General features: G+C 37.6%; 1 protein-coding gene across 5 annotated transcripts in view; it reads right to left on the bottom strand.

The window, feature by feature from the left end:
• Positions 1-20,419, bottom strand: part of FRMD3 (FERM domain containing 3) — a 149,356-nt gene that overhangs the window by 63,298 nt on the left and 65,639 nt on the right. For 3 of the 5 annotated variants that reach the window (XM_068666857.1, XM_068666858.1, XM_068666861.1), the window contains 2 exons: positions 8,808-8,850; positions 166-244 (listed from right to left, as the gene is read on the bottom strand). In XM_068666857.1, the coding sequence (XP_068522958.1) occupies positions 166-244; positions 8,808-8,850 (122 nt within the window). Of the gene's footprint in view, positions 1-165; positions 245-8,807; positions 8,851-11,857; positions 11,876-16,012; positions 16,032-20,419 lie in introns of those variants that run through there. The other 2 variants (XM_068666860.1, XM_068666862.1) reach the window with 2 other exon arrangements.

Below are 20,419 nucleotides of genomic sequence, written 5' to 3' on the forward strand. Positions count from 1 at the left end.
TGCTTTTAAATCTCCATAGTTATCATAATAAATTAAAAAGATTATCAGTAGTGCAAACGTCTGTCTGCTATAACATTTTGTCATAAACAATGAGAACCTTAGCCTATGCAACAAGCGGTCTTATTTTGGACTTGCTAAAAATGTACAGACAAAAAAAGAATATACCTGGTGAGCTCTTCTTTAATCTTCAAGGGTTCATGTGGGTAGAATTTCACTCTAAAGCACATGGTATATGGTGGATGAGCTGAAAGATTATAAAAAAAAAAAAAAAAAAGGCATGAGAACTGTAGCAAACATCACTGTCTCAGATATTCTGAAGGAACTGCCTCTTACAAAGTCCATGTGAAGATCAGCTTTGAAGAATTAGGCAGGGAATCAAACAAAACCAATATATATTATATATGTCTATGAGAAGAACTGAACAAATGGCAAAGGCTAAAGCACATGCAAAATACTGACAGCTTGTGCAAAGCAATTTATACATGGTTTTGCACCTCACAGGGCTTATTGCTTGATCCAAGCAGTATGAAAAACATCTGGACTGCTCTTTTGAGTATATTTTTGTTGTTTGTTTGTTTTTCTCCTTCCTCCTTTCCTTTTGGCAAATGATAAATATGAAACATTTGTGTCTGATCACAATGAGGTATGAAGGTATTATGAATAACTATCGTTCCTCGTAATGATAATGCCCATACAACAAAATGGAAGAATGCATTAATTAATTTTGGCTAAGTAAGCTAGAGACAGGACTGTTTCTGATTCCAGTATTTAATAATACTATGTTACCTACTCCTCAGCTAACTTATCAATAGTAGGCCTTAAATACACTTTCATTTCTAGGATGGAAGGATGGGAAGAAGGGAAGAAGGGAGATGGAGAGTGGGGGAAGGGAAAAGGTAGAAGAGTGAAAGGGAGAGAGAGGGAGAAGAGGGGAGGGGAGACAGAGGGAAAGAGAAAAGAGAGGAAAAAAAAAGCAAAAAGAGAAAGACTATCACAGTAACAGAAGATTTCACTTTGCATAGGCTCACATCCCACTGTTGCATCTTTGATAGTGTTCAAGATATTACCTAATTCAACACCAGTGATCTTTTGGTGATTACAGATGGGGTTGAAAGCAAACAAAAGACCATTATTCTAATAAAAAGGAATCTTGCCACAATCGTAATAGGATAAAAGTGTGAAAATAAAGTAGAGAACTTAAAAATTTCAAATCAGGCACAATACAAAGGTATGAAAAGCCCTCAGAGTTATCTGTAGCCTGATAACACTCATGTTAGATTTCAGTGAGAAATTAGAAGACAAATATTGCATCTTCAAAAAGTAAAGGGTGGGAGGAGAAAAGCCACAGCTCTATTATACAAGCCATGGTAACTCTCAGATAAACTGCAGGTAAACTCATTATAGGGCATGAGAATGGATCAAGCACAAAGGCAGAACTGCTGTCCCAGCAACAAGGTCCTCAGCTATGCTGGCAGCACAAGGGGACTCTACCAAAATGTTGACCAGCATTTTTAGACAGCCAGAAAAAGAGGAAGAATTGAGGCTTCAAATTAAATGGGAATATGTGATCATTGCACTTATAATTGTCCTAGAGACACAAGCGTAGCACTATAAACCTATTAAAATATTTAACACAAAAAAGTTTCTACATGTAGCTATAGTAGTTACAGTAGTTCTCAACATGTATAGACTTAATAAGTTTTTATTCTTTTTTTTTTTTTAATTATTTTATTTTTAAGGAAAGTATTTATGCAACTTTATATCATAGTGAAATATAGATACAAAATATACTAGTTAGTTTTAAAAGTCCTTTATTCTTAACATATATTCAAGGCACAGAGTCAATCTAACCTTCCTGAATCTTGGAAGAGATGGTGGTTTTACAGAAGGAAAAGAAAAAAAAGTGGAAGAAAAGTACAGACCAAAAATACAGTGATAATGGAAGAAGAAAACTGGTGAAACAGAATTATGTTTTACTTACTGTAATCTAACAGTAATTACTAAGCTACCAGAAAAATTTACTCTAGCATCTTCTCAAGTATACTAGTCCATTGGCTTGTGCAAAACTACTAGTACTTGGTTCAACAATCCTGATATTACTGGTGCTACTTTGGCTGCAGTATTTACCTGCATGCTGCAAATTTCCAGAAACACATCTGTGGGTATCACATCATTCCATGGTATATAGAAAAGCAACAGAAAATAAAAATGCATTACATTTTCTGTTATGGTTCTTATCCTTTGGAGGGTTCAATCACTCTTGAAGATAAAAGAATATTTTACCCTTTCAAGGCTTCCACATTTTTTCTTAATATGGTCAGTCAGCCTCAATTTAAAAAAAAAAAAATGTTGATTTCACTTCTTTTTTTTTTCCTTGTTTAAATAACTTCTTATTTGAGACATGGGGAGGAATATCAGAGGAGCTGGGGAATGAGAAATAAAAAGTGCAGATAAAAAAGAAAGCCAGGAAGCAGCAAAAAAAGGTAGTGGAGAAGGAAAAAAAAAAAAAAAAAAGGCAGCCTTAAGTGTTCTCTAGGCATGGTCTGAACATTCAAGGTAATCAAATCTGGACAAGGCCACTGAAGGCAAAAGAAGCACTAAGAATGCTTTCTGTGGGTTTTGGCTCAGATGTGACTGCAGCATTGACTTAAAATGACTGGAAATTGGCTGTGAAACAGACAACATTGCTACCACCTTCCTGCCCTGTAGTGGCAAACTAGAAGGTAAACTGAATTCAATGTCCCAGGAAGTAAAACAGTCACCAGACAATGTATGAAGAAATCACATTGCACAGAAAAAGTGAAAGATAATGTATATAAATTGTAAATGATTCCATCTTTTCTTAATAGCCTTGTTACAACTAAGTAAGGGAGAAAAACTTGTCCTTTCAGAATATGGATCCATTTACAAAATTTGATAGAAAAGTCGACTTGTATTAAATGAATAGGAGATACACCTCAGGATTTAAAAAAAAAAAAAAAAAAAAAAAAAAAAAAAAAAAAAGAGAGAGACTATTAAATCTCCTGATAGAGTTTGTGCTTGAAACGGGAATGCAGAAATAAGAACAGCTAGTGCATGTCTCTGCAAGGCCCTAAGGCCCTACCCAGTACAAGCCTACCACAAGACATTAAAAAGGTACTGAAATACCCAAATTTTTAGATGTCAGTGAAATGACTGAAACTTTGGCTGTGGTTAAATTTAAAAAAAATAATAATAATAAAAGGAAAAAAAGTGTAAGAGCCAAGCTCTGCTGGTGTGTAGTAGCTGCAGCAAAGCAACAGCTGTCCCTGCAAGGAGTATCATAGGGAGAAAAGAACAGCATACACTGAACTAAATAACAGCCCACAATCAGTCACCAGCTACGTTTATAATAGAAATGTTGTACTTGTAGCAGGAGGACAGTACATGACAGAATTATACTTAAACACACAGAATATGCAGGAGATTGGGCAGGACAGTTTGAAGGCTTTGCAAGCCCTTTCCTAGACACAGGCTTCTGTAACAATATTCCTCCTCAGGAGAGCAGCAAGGAAAGCAAAACAAGGCTGCTGCAGCCTGCTAAATAGATTTCCTTTCTCAGCAACACCCACACGAACAGCACAATCCTGACCCGCAATATGAAATATTGAAAAGAACGTGACCCCATCCATCCAATTAATCTCCAGATGTGTTACAATGTGGTACTTTTCAATTACAGAAAGAAACAGCGGATTCTCTTTGTCTGGTCCACTTTCCCCAAATAGACAACAAGCTACAAACAATGAAATTTGAAACATGAAAGGGAGAATGCATGCAACTATCCACTTTCCTCCCCATCTTAATTTAAAAATGGATCATAAACCTGATGTTCCTCCAAAACCACAAATGACTGTATATAAGTGTTTATTAAGGCCTTTGTCTTATGGATTTACAGCACTGGAGAAACACACAAGAGAACCTGACATTCTTTCATTCTCTATATTCTTGTAGTAGAAAGCAAGACAGGCAATGGATTGCATCAGCCCAAGAAATGAGATTGTTAAACCAGACAATTCCTCAGTTCCTCAAAATTAAAATTACTTGCTACCTCTTACTCACACATTAAAGTGTATACACTACAAAAACAAACCTTCCCAAAACAGAACTCAATTTTTAGACGAATGTTTCTTCAACACTGAACCAGTCTGAATGCAATCAGGGTTATAATTCCTGTAAGTCTTTTCTCTCAGAGTGGTCCTTTATCTGTCAGATAAGGAGGAGTTGTTGCAGTGAAACGCCCAAGGCTTTGTAAGGATATCCTACCATCAAAAGCTTTGCTTTCTCACTAAAAAAGATTCACAATTACAGTCATTTCAAAGGATTTTAGTGCAGAGAACAGTACTGACTGCAAACTCTGTCACAACAGAGCTGTTAGTTTACCAGTTTATGTGTTAACAGCACACAGGAGATGAAGGTATAGAATGAATAAAACTACTTAAGTTATGTCAAATGCGGAAACCTTCGACAGCATGACCTAGCTTCTCATGAAGGAACAGTACACAAGTACACACAGTGTGAAAGATTTTTTTTTTGTGGCAACTGATTGCATGTTTTAATATTTCAGTTGCCTTTGACTAAAATAAACTATCCAATGTACTAGTCAGTAACAAGCTTTTAGTTGAAAAACAAAACAAAGAGGGATGTGGGAAAGATACCCCTTGGCACAGACACCAGTGTGCAAGGAACTCAGTTTCAGGTGCATCTATTTTTAAGCAATTGCTCCTGAATCATTTAAGTCTTCTATGTATGTGAAACACTTACAGGGAATGACAAGCCTAAGAAAAACTACACATTCATACTAACATTTCCTTTGTTGACCATTCATACTAACATTTCCTTTGTAGACAGACAACCTGAAACAACAGAGGAAAAAATATTTAAGAGAAAATATGTATTTTTAAAAGACAGTGAACACCTTGATTGAAGTTCTAGAAGTGTGAAACAGAGGAAAAAGGATGGAAAATTCTCAGCTACCACTTCTGGGAAGGATGTGTTTTTAACCACCTGCTTTTCACCCAGAGTAAACACTAGCTTCTGCAAAGATCTGTACTGGCAGTGCTGTTTGTTTTATGGCAGACAACTTCCTGTATCACTCTTTGATATTACAAAGTCTCTGAACTACGTTATCCTACCAAAAGCTACTGCTCATAAAAAAAAAAAAAAAAAAAAAAAAAAAAAAAAAAAAAAAAAAAAAAAAAAATTTTTACACTCAAACTGACATGCTCACTGACGCTGCAGAAGGACCTCTGGGGAACCCTAAGACGTGTGCTGTTAATTCTATATACCTCCTCCCTTAACATGTGAATCAGATGTTTATCCAGACCACTGGCTGAGTATGTATAAGACAAAACACTACCCCATGCTTTTGTTTTATATTTAAGAGATACCTGATCAAACCTGTAACTGTGGTGTCTTCCTCATTGCACTTAATTAGTTACAGTACAACACAGGGCAAGGTACATTTTCATCAACAAGTTATGAAAATGTTTCAAATTGTGTTATTAAATATGCATGGGGTCAAAGATAAAGAATATAGGGCTCTCAGGTTAGTGCCAAAATAATCACATGAAATCTCCTGTCTTCACTATGCATGGATTTACAAACAACATATTTGGTTAAATTCTTTGTTAGATTTGTACTGAGGCATGAAAAATTACTTATGAGTTTAAGAATTGGTTTGAGAGTTTTGCACAGTCCATCTCTACACCTTCATACTCATTTTCCTTAGTTCATTCCAGCTATTCACCAATTTGACAACAGCATTAGAGATGAAGGAAATTTATATTTCTTAGCAAATTCCAGTGGCCTGACACAGGCAAATATCCTTCTGGCACTCCTTTCTCAGATTATCTGAGATGTAAGACAGTAAGAAAAATGTACATTTTGAATTCAGAGAAACAAAACTGATCCTGTTCCACTGTCATCAAAAACAAAACCCATATACTTGGATATTTTCCACGATCCATGTTCCAGAAGAGTTACATTCTTATTATACAAATTAACCTTAAAAATGAATAGGGGGGAGGATGGGGGAAGGATTAGAGAGAGAGGATGAAAAAAATGTCCTTTTAAACATTACTGCTGAAGTGACCAGTAGGACTTACACTGAGACGTTTCCAGACATTAAAAAAATACAAAAGCTTTAGAAGATAGCCAAATGGAGAGGTGCTTTATTGCCAACATCAGGGGGAGAATAACAGTACAAAAAAAAAAAAAAAAAGCATACAAAGAACATAAACACAGGTTTAAAAAGACCTTTATCTACAAAGATGCTAGTACCTTAGGTAGCCTTATAGGGAACTTTTAAATGCATTTCTAGAAGCACAGTGCTCACTGTTCCTAATAGCCAGCCATCAACTGACTTCAGACATTACAAACAAGATGGGTAGTCATTCCGGACACTTCTCAGAGACTAAAATTCCACCCCCACCCCCCAGCAAAATTAGTAGCAAAAGTGGCTGAGGCACTTAGCTAGGATTTACACATCATATTAGGACAAAATAATTTCAGTGAAGACAGAAAACGCAAGGCTGTATGAGTAATTACACAGCAAAACTTGTTAGGGAGTAGGGGAAAATAAGTTCCCCACAAATGGTAGCTGAGATGAGGCATGCAGATGTTTTTGCTGCAGGTATCCAAGTGCCTTGTAATCATATGTAAATCAAAGCATACTATTGAATTTAGAATATTCTACATTATTATTATTAAATACAAACTATTCTTGCATCAGAGGAAATGAATATCTGTTCTTACAAAACAGATCATTTCATTGTCATCTGAATTCCTTAATGGCAAAGAAAGAAAAGGAAGCCTCCACCTAACAGGCTCACTGAGAACAGCTTCCTGCCACTACTTCTCCCAGAAGTCAGATATACATAATGTATGTTCTGTTAACCAGTCACTTCACTGCTTCAGTTTTTGCTTTCCACCTGCTGCTAATTTCAGTTCTCACTTAGGTCACCTGAGACAGTGATGCATTTTAAATTAATATTGGTAATTTATGAACTATCATCTGAATCTAAATATTTTCATAGTGAATTGAATATTTTTAGAAAAAATATGAATTAACCTTGTGTGCCTTTAGAAACTGTTTCATATTCTGCTACATAATATATTTTTTAGAAAAATAAATTGAGAGGTTCCTGATACAAAACGCTTACAAAAGCATCTTTGAAACCTGTGGCAGAGAAAGATACATTTAGCCATAATCTATGTGGATGCTACACTTTTATATAAAATATATGTTTTTGTTTTGTTTCCTTAAAGCACCTGTTATGGTAGCAACTGAAGTCCTTCATCTGTGACAAAAAATAAAGTTATGCAGCATTAAACTGAAGTTGCTCGTGAAAAGCCAATAACACATTTAATTCTGTTTGTGTGCTAAATCTAAGGATGATAACAAAACACCTTTGTTGGCCTCTAATTCTAATTTTCTGTTGTTGTTGATAACCTCATATTAGCTGCATTTTATTTTGCTTCTTTCTACACACTTTCAGAGTTTTGATTAGGAATCTTCAACAAAAGCCACACAAGCCCTTTGACAAGCACATCACATCACAGCATCTATGGAATTTATTGACTACCATCGGTCACATCTAGGCAACATCTATATGCAGATAGAGTTGTTTTCAATAAATAAAAACACACTCAGTGCACCTACTGGCAGAGTTCCTGAATTTGCTGCTATGCGAACTGCATAACACTTCAGCTACCTAAACACTAAACACTAACAGTTCACACTGAATATGCCAGGCACATGTGTGCACACTTATATGTACACATATACCCATCTTGCAGTATGTGTTATTATAGCATTAGTGGAAGAATTTTTTGAAGTATTCCACGTCATCCAGCCAACAGGCAGGGGGGGTTTTGTTTGCTTGTTTTTACATATCTGACAATCTCTTTAACCTCATCTGATTTTAAAATAAACAGTCTCCCATACAAAAGATGCCTTGTATTCATGCTTAAAACACAAAGGAATTGCAAACAAAGGGGTACGTATGTGAGTAAAATTCTCTTTCATTTCATAAATTAAGTAGACAGACAACTTCTATTAAACTCCCAGTGACCTAAGTCAAGTCTTCAGGAACAGCAAACTAAACACACTCTTCTACTGTTGGATGTAAACTTCTGAGTATCAAAGTACGTATGTTTAATGAAGAAGTTCTCACAGTTGGACCATTTAATGAAAAAGATGAGACAGATCAGAGCACGTCAAAAAGACAAGTCAAATGATACATTTCTATTTAAGGAGTTGTTTTGAAATAATAGTTATAATTTTCCACTTGTCTATGGCAGGAACTCACCACCTAAACTGCCAGTACCTAGCACCTGAGTTTACTTGGCTACAGCAATGACTTTAAACTAACGTTCTGCATTGGCAGAAAGCAAGGGGTTGTGGAAAGCAAGCAACCAATCACCACCAACAGCATCAACAAACAAGCAAACACAAACAACACTGCAGATTGTCACACTCCATCTTCCAGTGGCTTACTATAGCTGACTTAAATAGAGACAGAACATACAGGTCTTCTCCTCACCAAATCTGCTGCTCCACAAAAGTCAGCTGTCTCCAGTTTTGCACAGTAAAGGAAAGCTCTTGATGTGCAGAGTTGTGGGGGAAAAAAAGTGAAATGAGGGTAGCATGGATTTTCTAGTAGACAGGACATGAAAGGCCTCTTTCCACCAGGAAATAAATAAAGTACATTCTAAATTACTGCATGGGAGCACAGAAAAACCTTTGGGCATTTCAAAAGTAGATTAAAACACGAGCTCTCAACACTTACATTTCATTTGCTTGAAGATGGACTTGTTGGGCTCAAGCCAGTGCTGGAAAGGCAAAGCAAAGTTCAGAGGTTAATACAAATCACAGAGGCAACAACATCCTTGAAGATGTATGTGGTACCAAAGATAGGAAGTATGATTTTTGCTTCACCAGGCACACAAACTAGAAAAACCACCTCCATGCAGTTATAATTTACAACTGTAGTGTGCAAACATACTTGATCTTATCACATTTGTAAAGTGTAGTTGAGAAAAATATAAGACAAATATTTCACATACAAATTTAAAGCAGTCATGCTCTACTGATCTATTTGCAGTGGACATTTTAGTCTTACACTTTCAACCATTTTTTCTAGAAGAATGATCATAATGAACAAGTAAGACAAACTACTCAGAAAAGTAAACATTTGCTTGTTACTGCTGTCTTTTACAGTCCCTATAACTAAAGTATCTATCAATACTGTACTCTCAGTCAGTACCCTCAGAAAAGAACAATGTTGTGTTTCCTAGGAAAAATTAACAATCTGAAAGGGAAAATATCATATTTTTCCATGAAATGTTTACTTTATGGATAGTCAATGCACAATGAGGAGATATGGATGTCCACCAGTTGGTTTTTAAGTTTGCAAAGAAGGACTTCAAATGGAAATGCAATGGGAAAATAAATAAATAAATAAAATTTCACTTTTTATTCTACTAGAAAAATAAACTCAGATGCTTCCATGACAAAAAGCTATGCTCACATTTCTGTTAAGAGCCTTAACACATCTCCTGCTAACACTAGCTGAACCATTAGGAGGATGTTTTGATTGACAAAAGAACATGCTGATATTGAAGCACCACTTCTGACCACTGCCAAGAGCATTTGTACAAGGATTTTTCCCATAAGCAAAAAATCTCCACACTAAAATGAGATTTGTGCTGCAGAAGCAGCTGGTCAAAAAGCATACTATTCAGTTTTAATAAGCATAATCAACACTGTCAGGCCTTGGACCAAGGGGGTTGCATTTTTAACCCTTTTCATTCTATCTCAAAAACCTATAATATACTGCAAAAAGACAACAGCATTTGTAAAAACGTGTAATATTAAAATACCTTGGAAAGAAGATTTCCAAACTTCTGTGGACTTTCAGAAATTGTCACATATAGGTAACAGCAATATTGGATATAAGCTCTTTTATGTATTTCTGTTTGAAACTTGCTTGACACTTTGAGACTGATATAGAACACTGGTACACAAAAAATAAATAAATAAAGCCACCAAACAAAAGAGAAAAAGAACCCTGAGCCCTAACCAGTTAACAACAACAACAAAAAATTCTTCCTCTTCCCTCTACCCAGTCCATCTCTTTTTGGGAGGCAGGGAAGAAGAAAGAAACGCTAAGAAAACAATCCTGTCACCAGCTTACCAGAATTGTCTAGCTTGTTTTAATCTTTTCTAGACCACAGAGATGCATTATTTCTTCATCTTTCTCTGAAGGAATGGTGAACGGATTGGCAGTGAGGTTTGTTCAGAAAGTGGTAAAGTAATTCAAGAAATCTGCTGCAGTCTGAAGTACTTTATAGATATATAATCCAGAATTAATTAACAGACAGCACACCAGTCAAGTCACATGGATATGCAAATTTACTTTCCTTAATCTATTCACACGCCTGCCTCACCTCCACCAGGATACAGACAGTTCTAGCTGAAGACTCAGACAGAAGAGAGGAACTTGTACAAAGTGCAGTCTTGTGCTGTTCCCAGGGAGCCGAAAGTTAAGAGGTATTTCATTATTTTCATCTAGCCCGAGCAGGACAAAATTTGCTTGATATTTCCCTTTGAAAGGCCAAGCTGAAATACCAGCACAGCTTTTATGGATATTTGAAAAACTCAATTACCTATTCTAACAAAAAGCAAAGGAAAAAAAAAAATTGCAAATATGAAACCCTCACAATTCATCATATGAATAGTGAAAAAGGGCAAACTGGACAGAACAATTAATCCAATTATCTTTATTTAATTAAGGAAGGCAAAAAGTGAATGAAGCAGGGACCGAAAAATATCCCTGAGCACCACATAAAATAGGCTGTGCAAACATCGATCAAATGCCTCATGCACCAAACTCCCAGGAACATGGATTTATCTCATGTATCCAGAAGCAAACAGATGTTTCACCAAGACCTGATTTTCATGGGTTAAAAACAGATAGAAAAGAAACAGCAATTAAGCAGTCTAGACTTTCACTTGGAGGTCAGAGAACTGACAGGCAGTTTTTAGGAGCTCAGATTTCCGTGGTGACCTTCTGTTGGTGCAAACATATAGGCGATTCAACTGAATCTCCCAGAAAACTAAGCAGTTACTTTATAATTTGTGATGATTTTCAAAGGCACAGCAATTAGATGCCAAGTGCTGTCTGAGTGTCAGGGGAAGACAAACACCTAGTCACTGCTAGTACTTCTGAAAATAGCCACCCCTATATTGTTTGCATATTTCAATTTGATTTTTAGGAAAGATTTTCCCCTGAGTACTTATCTTCCAGCCATACAGTGTTAACTATTAATAATTAATAACTGTGCCTCCTCACTACTATATTCATGCTATATTTATTCCAAGATTAATTAGCTGTTATAGCTAGGACCAGATTAAGGTTCCTATGAATTCATACAGGGTTTTCTGCAGCAATTTTCAATTGAAAAGCATTTGTCATTGCAAAATGTCTTTATGTTTCAAATGTGTGGGGTTTGTTTTTCACATTTTTACTGAAAAAGAAAAAAAAAAAAAAAACAAAAGGAAAATATAATGGTTCATTTTGAATTAGCTTGTTAGGCAAATTTTTTAAAGTATTTTAGATCTTCAATTATAAAAAAGTTTCATTACTACAGTATGCCACATCGTCTTGTCGGAACAGACCACAAGTGTTTCAAACTCTCTTGTAAGGCTAACACCTAACAGGACAAATAAAACAGACACACGACATAAACCAGACTTAAGCCTGGAACCCTAGACAAAAATTGAATTCCTCTCCATCTAATGAAATGCACAAACTAGGAACAAAGAAAAAAATCTTACAGAGCTTCATTTTTGCCTGATGAATTTCACCATGGTCCATACAGGCTGCTTTAATTGGACAATGGCATATGCCCTCACACTAGCTTGGCTTTATACAGGATAATCCTTAATAATGATCACAAATCATTCCTTCAGGGGCTGAGCTTCCTGTTTCTGAGAGGAAACACTATCAACCTGGTCATCATCTAGCACAGAAGAAAATACTTTGGTCCTAATCCAACTAACATCTGTTACTAAGGCCCTTGTGTGGAAATTCATGCTCAACACTGACAACTTCTAGTCTCGTGCTGAAAGAAGTTTGGGTGGGAGATGGGTATCTGGATGGTCAGCCAGACATCCTTGCATAAGCAGAAGACAGAGAGCAAGTCACTTAGAGGTCTTGAAGATCAGTCACAAGGATAGCTACTGACTCTTCATGCTTCAAGTGCCAATGGTGAGTAAGCAAAATACTACAGATAATCACCTTTGGTCTTGAGATCCTAAAATATGCTTAAAATTGTCTTCTGTCCTTTAGTAACTACAGGCTCTCTCACTAAGGGTTCATTGCAACTGCAAGCTGTGCTTCAGACTAGAGCAATTTTTACTTTGTAAATACAGCCCTCACTTCTGATCAGCATTTAAGTGGCACTGAGTAATCATTAGCGTGGCCAGGTGTGTGCCTGCTTACCCAGGAATGCTGAGTAGCTGATGTGCTACCAGCTTCCACTGCAAAAGCTCAGGATAAGCAAGGACACCACACAAGGGTAAATGCTCCATTCTAGTAAGTCAATTTAACTCTGCAAACACTGATGTGCTACTGGAAAAGATACTGCAGCCAGCAACCTGCCTCAAATGCAGTCATCCACTGCAAAGCTCAGGCAAGACTGAGTTTGGTCTCAGCACAGCACAGGGACAAGGCTTTTCAAATAAAAAGGGGGAAGAAAAGAGCACGCAATATTCTGTACCTATTCTCACAGTCCTTGTAAGGGGTCAGGTATCATTATAATCCCCATATTGCTCTTCCTCCACGTTGTGACAGACACTCTACAACACAAAAAAGTGTGCTCCATCTCCTCCTCCTACAGACTCTTGTGTAAGCCTGGCCTAAAACAAAGCTAAGCTCCTAAACAATTCCCAAGCCAGCCACTTGGGACTTGACCAACCGTAAGGGCAATGAACTCAGTGACTCAACATGAGGTTTTTGATCTAGTCTCTGTGCTTGCAGGAGGAATGTTAATGAAGGGACAACCAGAAGTGGTGAAACACCAACACTTAATATTTAAATCATCTTCAGCAAGCAATACCCAGTCAGGTACCCAGTCACATGTGCATACAGTGAAAGAATGAGAAGAGCCAGCAGATATCACAATAATAATCTGGCCATGGAAGGCTTTGATTGAAGATTTTAAGACACAGAAGAAAGCAGGAAAATGGATAGATGCATAAAAACACTGCTAAAATAAAAAAATAAATAAAAAAATAATTTCTATTTAAACCTCATCCCTGTATTAATCTTTAAAATGAATACCTACCCTTCCCCTTTAATAAAAAGCAAAAACAAAATCAAAATCAATTTGCTTTAGCCTCAAGGCAGTGACTTGCACCAGGTCACTGCCTGCCAAAATTTAGACTCAGAACAATAGTAACAGTATCCAAAGCTAATGGCAGCTCAGACAAGGGAAATTAATTGGGTGCCTGCTCTATAGCAGACAAATGACCCATGGCACCTGCATGTCTCTTTCTTCATGCCCTGGGGCTGACACCATTTATTCACGCCTTCAGGAATATCTAAAACAAGAATATTGATACTGTTCTGTTGCAGTAAAGGAGCTGTTCCTCTCTACTGTTCTCATAAAACAACCCTAGCTGGCAGTGCACTAAGCAAAAAGAAACAGCAAACATCACCAACACAAAAATGAATCTGGTCCAGAAACAGTATCACACACGGGAACAGAAGCAATATTTCTACAACTCCAGGCTGAAATTTATTAAACAAATTTCCAAATTCTTATTCTGTCATTCCAAACACACTGGCTTTTTCAGAGAATGTCCAATGCTCTAAGTTAGAGTAGCTCAACTGATTCATAACCTCTATATCAGCTGAGCATCTGGTCCTAAAATCTGCACATATTGATGTATGCATGGAGCTGCCACACTCTGGCAGCCAACAGCTTCACAACTGATGGAAGAATGATCTTTATTTTTATCAAATCAGGCTGCACAATTTTTCAGTTTACAAGGTTACTAATCAAAGACATTTCAATTAGCAGCATTAGTGCTAGATTAAGTGTGTATATTCACATAGTTTTTTCTATTTGTGCAGAAAATTTTGTTTACTGTTCACAAATACACCTCTACTGCTAAAAGCAAGTGCCCATTTAACTCAGCACTCTATCCCTGAAAATGGCCTGAAGGAAACGTTTAGAAAAAGAACAAGAGTAGTTGCTGTATTATTCACTGGGCTTGTTGTCCAGCAGAATCCTTTACATTAGCCTCCAGTTGTTTGTAGACTTTCACCAATTTATCTGAGCATTTATTTTTCAACATATTTTTTGGTATTTTTGGCATCAACAACAATAAATTTTATGGCTAGATATAGTAATTTTTAAAAAGTGTTTTGGTACATCAATTATTCATGACTTTATGTGCCCTTAGTTCTAAGAATTACCTAGCAAGATTTCCTTCATCATCCTCTCCAAGCCATTATATATTGCATTTTCTACTCAATCTGTTACCCTTTTCCTGGCCAAATTATCCTAGTCTAATCCAGCTCTCTTTGCATGAAAGCCTTTATGTCATTCTCATGGCCTTCTCTGATCCTTTTCTACTTCTACTATATTTTTTGAAACAGCATGACCTTACTGTACACACTGAGCAATACCACATCGAGACCTTATGCAAAAGCACATAATTTTTTTGTGATAACTCTGTACAGAGATATTCGTATACACAGAAAAGCATTAAAATTTTATTTAAACTATGGCTGTGGTAATCTAGCATTCAGTTTGTAATACTTCTGTTCTACCCCTTCAAAGAAACTGGAAATCTCAGTTCTCTTTCTATAGGTGTATGGAGTCTTAAAAGTCATTATGCAAAGATGTAAGCTTTGTTAAACTAAGGTTGAAAATTGACTGTTTTGTCCTTCTGTCAACTTTCACCACCCTCACATGGAACTAAGTACACAACTTGAAAAACATGTATTAAATAGCTGCTGCTGTTAAAGCGGAGATCAGCTGTGCCCAAGACTTGCTGACTTTTTCAAAAAGTCTCTCTGATGAGGCATTGCTGTACATGTCATATACATGCCCCATTAAAAACAGAACTGCTACTTCATGATAAAAAAATCTATTATTCAAGGACAGAAGTCTCCAGTTTCCTTAATTAGTAAATACTGAGACAATGCTGAACAGTTTGGGCTGTAAGACTAAACAAATGGTCTGCCCAGGTCCATTACATGTGATGTACCCTCGAATACAAAAGGGATTCTCCAGCAGCCTTGCTAGTGAAATAAGCATGTAATCTGTCAGAAAACTGCCTGTGTAAAGACGTGCCTATCAATTTTTAGTACTTCTAAGCTTGAAAACATAAAGAAGATTGGATTTGTGACAGTTTTCTAGGGGACAACAGACAGGAGTACCAGCAAGACAGTAGTGCACAATGTCTTCTTTTTAACAATACACAGAGACAGGCTCCAGGCTCTGGGGAAGTCAGAAAATCCCACTGTATTCACAGCCACTACTCCAGATCTCCTCTGTTAGTGGGAGTGTATTGACACAACAATTTTGCTGAGTTAAAGGCTCTGTTTTCATACTGTCAGGCATACACTTGCAGAGCTAGAACTACTACACACTACACTGTTCCCACTCAACCCAGCAGCCTGTTCAAATGAGAAAGCACCTTACTGCTTCAGGATGACTACAGTCTCAAACACTCCTACAGCAAACAGTGAGATTTCACAGATGCTATAGGGTCATACAAAGTCTTTTCGTAACACCTAACTCTTCCAATCTACCTCTTAGATAGCTCCAAGGTGTTTTTACCTAACTACCACCACCAAAAAATATAAAAACAAACAAACAAAAAAAACAACACCAGTTTAATTTTGCACATTTCCAACTTTAAATCTGCTCAGATGCTCTCCTAAAGAGATTTAAAGAACAGATTCCATCACACTACCATACTCCTTTGGTCCAGTCCTCCGCTCTTCTGAAAACCAGTGGCCTCCCTCAACAAGAATCCTCCCTCTAGCCAGAGCTGCTGAAGAGTAGATGTATTATTTCACCTTAGCCCCATCTCCCACAAGCCCAAACGATGCAAAACAGGTGCTGTGCCAACCTGGGGCCTCTGGCACAGAATTAGCTGTGCCGTATATCCTCAAGGGTGAGAGTGTGATAACTGACCTCAATATAATAGGTAATACAAGGAAAAAGTATCAATACACAATTCCTTGAGCAGCAGAGTTAGTAACACCTCTTCCAGGTATGTCTCCACTTATGTCTAAAAAATGTACAAGCTCCAAATGAAGATCCATGGGTTCTCACAGTATCTCTCTTCACTCTTTAGATTCCCTATGGGACCCGTTTGTACTGCAGCATTTCACTTAGTAAGAAGAAGAACAGGGTTTTACTCACAGGTATGGCAGCTCATCTTTGTGAAATCTTATGGGAACTTAATGCTTGAGACTTATATCCTCAGCCAGACTTGACTGAAACTGGCTTCAAGAGTTACTACGATAGAGATTCAGGGAGAAAAGCAAAGTGATGCCATATACCTAGTTTCCCCAGGAATATAGAATAAAAATTCAACAGTTAACTTATGAACACTAAGAACTCATTAGTTCCTACTATAGTGCGATTAGACATAAAATGGTGTATTGCAATTTACCACAAACTCTTACTACAAACCTGGCTTTTCCAAAGATACTCTAAGGTGCAGTTTCCCCAATGAGATATCCAAGTGTGACACTAAAAGATAAAACAGCAGAGGTGGAGTAGAACCCACAGTCTTTTAACTACTAGTTCAATTTGCTGTCACTGTTATCATTCCTTTTTCATATATCCAAAGACCTACAAAAAGCTACCATGCTGCATTCAGCCAAGAATGTCTTCCAGGATTTCTTTTTTGTTTGGAACAGAAAGTGGAAAACCTACAGAAACTTTTTACATAGATCAAATATGCCTAAAATATTCACACACATTAACTTATACAGAAAGAAAGAGTCATTATTAAATGGGGAGGGAAGGAAGGGGGAAGAACTATACCTCCTGTGGGAGGGACCCCACGTGGAGCAGGGGCAGAGTGACTGTGAAGGAGCGTTGGAGACAATGCATTAGGGACTGACTGCAGCCCCCATTCCCTGTTCCCCTGCACTGCTCAGGGATAGGAGGTTGAAGATGATGGATGGGAGGAAGGTGTTTTTTAGTTTGCTTTTATTTTTTTAATGCTCTAGTCTGTTAGTAATAGGCTGTAAATTACTTTAATCTCACTATGATGAGCCTGTTATGCCTATGACGATAATCAGTGAGTGATCTCCGTATCCTTTTTTTGACCTGTGAGCCCTTCTCATTGTATTTTCTAACCCTTTTCCTTTGAGGAGGTGGCGTGAGGGAGTGGTTGTGGTGGAGTTCAGCTTCCCAGCAGGATAGAACCACCACAGTTATCTCCCTGTGAAGTCTGATCTTGTTTCCAGAGATCATTTGTGTTTTTTTGTTTGTTTGTTTTCTTCTGGCCAAGCTCTACAAGTAGTACTTGTGACAGGAAGTTATCTTCAACATTCTTTAGAAATGTCCTAGACTTGCTTATCACAGCATTACAATATTCCCTGTCTATGTCTAGGAAGTTGAAATCCCTCATAAGGACAAGGGCTACTGATCCAGAGATTCCTCCTAATAGCTCATAGAATAACTCACCTGAGTGGGCAATCAATAGTAGACACCCACCATGACATCAGCTTTGCTATTCATCCCCTTAATCCTCACCCAGCAGCTCTCTACTGCATCACACCTATCTTCAAAGGCTGTACAATCCAGCCTCTCCTGTACACACAGTGCACCTCCACCTTGCCTGCCCTGTCTATCCCTCCTAAAGGCTCCTGGTATGTCTCCATCCCAGCACTCCAGTCATGGGATGTATTCTGCCTAGTCTCATTAATATCAGTGATATCATAGCTCTGAGAAAGGACCAACACTTCCAGTTCATACCAGTCATTCCTCATGCTGCGTTATGTTGGTATACAAGCATTTCTGGTGTGCTCCTAAACCAGCTGCTCCCTGGAGCAGCATAGATGTTCTCCTCAGACTTGGCAGACAGCACTTCACTGTTCCTTTCCTTATCTTCAGTGGTCTTAATAACTCTACTAAAAATAGTTTTCTTGTTTTAGCTTTTAGTAAAACTACTTTTAAATATACTTCAGAATCTAGTGCCTAGCTTCTGTTTCTGTTGATCTTTAACATAAACACCTTCAATAAAGTGATAGAGATCTTAAAATACTTCCAAAAAGATAGATAATTTTTTTGACCCATTGCTCCCATTAGGTTTTTCCAGGTGTACTGACAGCTGGCTTAAATGAGAAACAAACTCTCTTCCTGAAACTTTATTTTTCCTCTGCTTTATATTCTGATGCACATAGAACCATATCCTCTTATGTGCTGTTTTGGTGAACTAAATAGGTTATGCCCTTCCTAATATTGTCTAAAAAAAGCTTTCCATTCTCTTGATCATTCAAATACTCCTCCTGCTTTATTTAAATTAATCATTCTTGAAAGCAGACAAGCTAGATCAAAATAGCTGAGGCCTCATTAGGATGTAATTACATTAATACATTCCTGAAAATACAATCCTAAGGAACAGACTGTGTTTGCTTTTATCATTGCTACATCATGCTGGTGGCATATTACCAAGAACAGATCAGGCAATGCTCATTTTATTCATTGTCCTGTATTTCTTTTCCTTTGGGGCACTGATGTATATTGTCACACACATTGTTAAACTCTCCGAATCATAGAATATCCCAAGTTGGAAGGGACCCACAAGAATGACTGAGTCCAACTCATGCTCCACTCCTCCTCAAGAGGAAGCTGTAGGCCTCCATGAGGTCTCCCCTCAGTCTACTCTTCTCTATGATGAGCAGACCGAGTGACACTCTCTTACTAGTTTTGTCCACTTTCTATAATGGTGCCCCCAACTGCACGCAGCACTCAAATTGAGGCCACACCAGCACGGAGCAGAGCTGGAAAATCCCTTCTTTTGACAGACTGGCAATGCTGTGCCTGATGTACCCCAGGGTACAATTGGCCCTCCTGGCTGCCAGGGCACACTGTTGGCTTATATTCAACTTGCCAGCAACCAGAACCACCACCCCCCCATACCTTTCCACAGAGCTGCTCTCCAGCTTCTCAACCCCATGTCTGTACACATAGCCAGGGTTGCCCTGTCCCAGGTGCAGAATCCAGCACTTGTTAAGTTTCACATAGTTAGTGACCACTCAGTCCTCTGCGTCTGTCAAGATCTCTCCGCAAGGCTTCTTTATCCCCCAAGAGAGTCAACAGCTCCTCCCAATTCAGCATCATCTGCAACCTTAGTGTGCATTCACCTCTTACATCCAGACCATTTGTAAAAAAATAAAATAAAAATAAAATTTAAAAAAATTATGAGAACTAGTCCCAACATGGAGCCCTGGGAACCCCACTAGTTACTGGCAGCCAGCCTGATGTGACCCCATTTATTATAACCCTTTAAGCCCAACCCATTAGCCAACTGTTCACCCATCATATTATTTATTTGTCTAGCTGTATGCTGGACATTTTTCCCAGAAAGATACTGTGAGAGACAGTATTGAAAGCTTTGCTAAAAATACAAAAAGATTACATCAGATGGCTTCCCTTGGTCAGCTAGGTGGGTAACCTTGTTGTACAAGGAAATTAAGTTAATTGGCCCAATAGACTTATGTGCATCCAGACACAGCAGCAAATTCTGCACAAGTTCAGAGTTGGATTTAGGATGAATTAGCATCTCCCTTCAAAGCAATTGTTCTCAGTCAAATCACCAAATCTAACTTTAGAAAGAAGCTCTTTTTAAAAAAAATACAAATGGATCTTTTGTTTTCAAGCAATACACACAGTGAATTGCATTTACAGATCTTTACTGAACTATATCTTTTACTTCCTGCAACTTAGCTCTTTAACCACATACTTAAACAACCAAACCTTGTAATTACAGAAGAGTATTTTTTTGTTTTGATTTGTTTTTGATTTCAGCAAGCTAAATTCACAACTACCAAAATATAAAACCATGGGTAGAATCATTACTTAACCTCATCATTTCAAAACTGTGATTTCTTCTAGTTTTCTACTGATACAGTTACTGATCAACTTTGTCTAGCTACAATGCTTGGGACCCAGCATACTTATTCATAATATACCATGCCTGTAATAGTACTAGGAGACTGTTGATTAGCGTGTGTTTTTAAGATCAGAAAAAGGTCAGAATAGTGACTGGAGAACAATATTAATGGGAGAAAAAACACAATAATAGTTTCACAGTTTTCCTGCATCCAACTGAGAGGTACTTGTGTATCTGATACAG

The sequence above is a fragment of the Anas acuta genome, chromosome Z, assembly GCF_963932015.1.
Source record: "Anas acuta chromosome Z, bAnaAcu1.1, whole genome shotgun sequence".
Classification (NCBI taxonomy): domain Eukaryota; kingdom Metazoa; phylum Chordata; class Aves; order Anseriformes; family Anatidae; genus Anas; species Anas acuta.